At 53.4% G+C, this 4,679-nt stretch overlaps 1 protein-coding gene across 2 annotated transcripts in view; it reads right to left on the bottom strand.

The window, feature by feature from the left end:
- Nucleotides 1-333: 333 nt before the first annotated feature.
- The window catches only part of KCNG4 (potassium voltage-gated channel modifier subfamily G member 4), a 21,584-nt gene continuing 17,238 nt past the window's right edge, over nucleotides 334-4,679 (bottom strand). Inside the window, exon 3 of one of the 2 annotated variants that reach the window (XM_032155882.2) lies at nucleotides 334-4,655. In XM_032155882.2, coding sequence (XP_032011773.2) covers nucleotides 3,852-4,655 — 804 coding nt within the window. In that variant the 3' untranslated portion in view covers nucleotides 334-3,851. The remainder of the gene's footprint in view (nucleotides 4,656-4,679) is intronic. The other variant, XM_058440437.1, reaches the window with a different exon arrangement.

Below are 4,679 nucleotides of genomic sequence, written 5' to 3'. Positions count from 1 at the left end.
CAGCTCACTTCTTGGGCTCAACTCTGTCTGGCTAGGACACACTGAGTCAAAGTTTCCCAGTTACCTCTGGCAACCACATGAACAACACAACATGAAAATGGCTTGCCGTAAGGTCTGTTTTCTCTTTGCCTTCAGCTGGAAGATGTCCACCTTTGGCTACAGTCATGCCCACTGGCCTCAGAGAAAACAAGCGCTTCTGGGTAACATAAGGGACCTTTCAGCCAACAGGGGTGAAGAAACTGCCTGGTAACTTGCTTGTCACTTCCACCCCATTCAATCAGCAGGAAGGAAAGGCGGTTTGTCAAGGCTAGACTAAAACAATTTAGACCCATCTCCTGGGACATTGCCAGGGAGAAAAAATAGAACGTTTAATTAAGCCCCACATGCGAGCAATCAATTCCAATTTTCCATGTCTAATTTAGCAGAGAATCTCAACTGGGTGAACATTAAGACACTATAGAATCTCATAATGGTGGTGGTGCTTCACCTAATTTTGATTTTAAATGTTTCTTTTAGTGCTGGCACACTTTGGTGAAGAGGCCTGGTAGGTGAACCAGAGAAGGGACATGCCTGGGTAGAAGCCAGTTACAGGGATGGGCAGAGCTGTCATTAAGAAGTTTTGCACCAGGCATGCAGCTCAAAAAATGTGTTCAATGAGAAGGCAGGGCAGATGTGGGGGCTGATCTGGGTCCCGGACCTTCCAGCGGCTGTTTAGGCTTTGTCTCTGGTTCCAGAATGAGCTTACCACCCAGTTCAAAGGGCTGGGCTGGACACTGACTGGAAGGAGAGGAGATTGGGGATTCGCATGTTCTTTTCAGCGTCATTAATTGCAAATGTTTTGCCCCAGGAAGCAGAGCTCTGCCTGCTTTGCTGCTGGTCTTCATCCACAGAACAGTCCCTGAGCTTGCTTTGTGGAACCCAGGTCAGAAAACCACAGATCTAGTCCAATATCTGCCTGCAGCTGACTGAGGGGGAAGGGGCCTGCCCCAGGTCACACAGGGAGTGAAGACACTGGGTTTCAGCCAGCGCCCAAGCCAGCTAGCCCCCAGAAAGAGAGTAAGTGGGAGACTTTGTCCTTTTACTGTTTTGCCTAAGAGTAGTTATTAAAATGTTAGTCAGGGTTGGGCGAGGTGTCTCATGCCTGTAATCCCAGCACTTTGGGAGGCTGAGGCGGCGGGTCACGAGGTCAGGAGACGGAGACCATTCTGGCTAACACGGTGAAACTCCGTCTCTACTAAAAATACAAAAAATTAGCTGGGCTTGGTGGTGGCGCCTGTACTCCCAGCTACTCAGGAGGCTGAGGCAGGAGAATGGCGTGAACCTGGGAGGCGGAGCTTTCAGTGAGCCGAGATTGAGCCACTGTACTCCAGCCTGGGCGACAGAGCGAGACTCTGTCTCAAAAAAAAAAAAAAAAAAAAAAAAAAAAGGTTAGTCTGGGCTGGGGCGCGGTGGCTTGTGCCTGTAATTCCAACACTTTGGGAGGCCGAGGCAGGCGGATCACTTGACATCAGGAGTTCAAGACCAGCCCGGCCACATGGTGAAAACTTGTCTCTACTAAAAATATCAAATTAGCTGGGAGTGGTGGTGGGTGCCTGTAATCCCAGCTATTTGGGATGCTGAGGCAGGAGAATTGCTTGAACCCGGGAGGCAGAGGTTGCAGTGAGCTGAGATCAAGCCACTGCACTCCAGCCTGGTGGACAGCGTGAGACTCTGTCAGTAAATACATAAATAAATGATAAATAAAATGTTAGTCTGGAACAGAAACACTTCTATGGCTACTGTCCAAGGTGCCTGTGACATGGAATTTCTACCCAACGCTTATGGGAATCTGCCTGTCACTTTGTGGAGTGGAGTGGCCATCCAGGCTGGGGATTTTATAGGCTGCAGGGGATTTCCTTGTGTCATGGCCACTGGACCACTATGTCACCTGGTGACACGTCAACTTGGGAAAGATTGGGGTCTAAAAGTATGGGGACATGTGCCTGTATCAGCTGGGGGGACACCTGGAGGACTCCAAGGAAAGGCGGGCTCCACAGGAGGCCAAGGCTCCCTGGACACTAGATGCTAGTGCAGGGTGCTTCCTGGGTCAGAGCCCTCTGCCACGCTGCTGTCTGGCATTGCCATCAGCCGAGGACTATGCCTGGCACACAGCAGGAAATTGCAAAAAACTAGCAGAATGAATGAACAGCAAGGAAATTGTTACCAGTGGTAAAATGCTGACCACTCTCATACGTACACGACATCAGAGTGGCAGGGCCCAAACCACTTCGCTGTCACCCGTTTGGATCTTGTGCACTTTCTTCAGGAGTCCTGCAGCCAACAGCAAACCCCTGTGCAGGCCATGCCACTCTGGGGAAGTGCCATCAGGATGTCTCCAAGGTGTGTCCTGCTAGGAGAAGCCAGGATTTGACAGAATCTTGTAGGATTAAACTCGTGAAGGAGGGAGGGCTGTCTTGCCCGAATGGGTCAATGGCTCCTCATCCCAAACTGGGCTTCTCACGCCCAATCCAGCCTCATCATCTCCCTAACCCACAGCCTGTGCACATCACTCTACCCTCCATAAAGCATTCAAGGCCCACGCTTTCTCATCCCAACCCACCTGTTCAGCTTCATCTCCCAAAATACACCTCTACTCTCCAGCCCTGCCCATGTCTCTGTGAGGCCTTTGGGAGCCCACTGCTTGGAAGTCATTGCTCCTTCCTGCCTGCTCTCAGAATATGCTGCTTTATCTCCAGTGACTCAGACCTCCATCTGCCTCCTCCCCTGGATGCAAAGGACAGACTGTTCACAGATGAATGGACAAATAAATACATTGAAATGTGAGCTAAGAATGTCTATCCTCCCCTGGAGAAGAGTAGTCTGGGAAGCCAGCAAGTGGCAGTGACTACAATTCCCCTTGTTTCTGTGCCAAAGCTACACTGAGTCCATGGGGGCTCAGCTGTGGATGAAAAGCCAAGGTCCCCTGCAGTGTGGGAGGAACCAGCAGCGGGAACAATCCTCTCAAGGGACAACGTGGACCCCAAAATAGTTTGTCAAGGCTAAGGACTGGATAACTGGAGAACACCACACCAAGAGTCCAGGTGGCCAAGGAGGGCCTGGCTGTGCTGGCAGGTGGAGTTTCTGCCCAGGTCCCAGGTCCCACGTCCCAGATCCCAGGCATGCCTGGGGTTGCCTGCTCCTTCTTGAGCTCCAGGTAAGGGATGGCAGGCTTGCGGGCATCAGCCTCAAATGGGATTTATTGCAAAAAGGCTGATTCTGCCTTCTTAGCTACAAGTGTTCAGAGCTGGCAGGAGGCAGCAGCTTTAGGGAAATACCACTGGTGATGGTGAGTGGAAGGAGAACATATTGCTCTCTCCGGAACGCGTGGAAAGGTTGAGTGGGGAGATCTGATTAGAGGGGTTTGCAGTGACTGCACCTTTGATTTCCAGTGGTGGCATGGCCTAGGAAAGAGGGTCTTAGGGAAATCATGAAATTCCGTAGGCTCACTATGCAAATACCAATGGTTACCAGTTCTATGGGCATCCAGAACCCAGCCTGGGATGTTAGAACCTCTGCTGGGAAGGAAAAGAGAATGAAAGGAGACTGAGCTACTCTAGCAAGATTGGACGTGCTCAGTAGATGGGCCGAGAGAGGAAAAGGCAAGCAGCCTGGACACAGTCAGCCTGGGACATCGGGGCCCCGAGGGACAAGGATCACAGACACACAGCCTCTGTGGCCTTATGCCCCTCCAGCTTTGGGAGTCCTCCCCGGGCTCTAGAAACACCACTAGGTGGTCTATGTGGGGTACCCTTGAGTGTGTTTCAGGCAGGGTGATGGGTTGAGGTTACCATGTAGTCACGGGGGCTGCTAAGTTATATGTGCATGATAGGCAAGGCCGAGCCCTCCAGGATTAGGTCGTTGACGTCATTCATGAGCTCGTGTTCACTGGCCACTTGAGGCTCCAGGAGTTCACATTCGCTGGCCAGACCTGTGTTTTGGAGGTGGCGGAGGTGGGCCTGAAGCTGCTCCTGCTCCTTCTTGAGCTCCAGGTAGGAGTGGGAGAAGGTGTGGAAGATCGACGTGGCCGGGAAGGCCATGATGAGGATCCCGCTCAGGATGCTGCTGAGGGCCACCATCTGGCCTGGCACGCTGCGGGGCACCATGTCCCCGTAGCCCACCGTTGTCATGGAGATGATGGCCCACCAATAGGAGGCGGGGATGCTGGTGAACTCCAGCACCCGCCCAGACTCCTTCTCGGCCACGTAGACCAAAGGGGAGAAGAGGGTGACGGCCACGGCCAGGAAGAGAAGGAGCAGGCCGAACTCACGTGTGCAGCGGCGCACGGTGAGCCCCAGCGTCCGCAGCCCCAGCGAGTGGCGAGCCAGGCGCATCACGTAGAGGATGCGCAGCGCCCGCAGCACACGCAGGACCAGCCCCACCTTCTCCAGGTAGGAGCTCCCGCTCGGCCTGTCGCCGTCCTCCGGGGGCTCCTCAGACACCGCCAGCGACACGTAGTATGGGGAGATGGCCAGGATGTCGATGATGTTCAGGGGCCCCTGGAAGAACTGACACTTGTCTTGGGCCTGGACGAACCGCAGGCAGAACTCCAGGGAGAACCAGGCCACGCAGACGGTCTCCACGATGAAAATATAGTAGCACTTCCGAGAGCATTCGCCCTGCGGGGAGAAGAGGCAGCAATG

The sequence above is a fragment of the Hylobates moloch genome, unplaced genomic scaffold (assembly GCF_009828535.3).
Source record: "Hylobates moloch isolate HMO894 unplaced genomic scaffold, HMol_V3 SCAFFOLD_6, whole genome shotgun sequence".
NCBI classification, from domain to species: domain Eukaryota; kingdom Metazoa; phylum Chordata; class Mammalia; order Primates; family Hylobatidae; genus Hylobates; species Hylobates moloch.
This window is presented reverse-complemented; position numbering and strand designations above follow the sequence as displayed.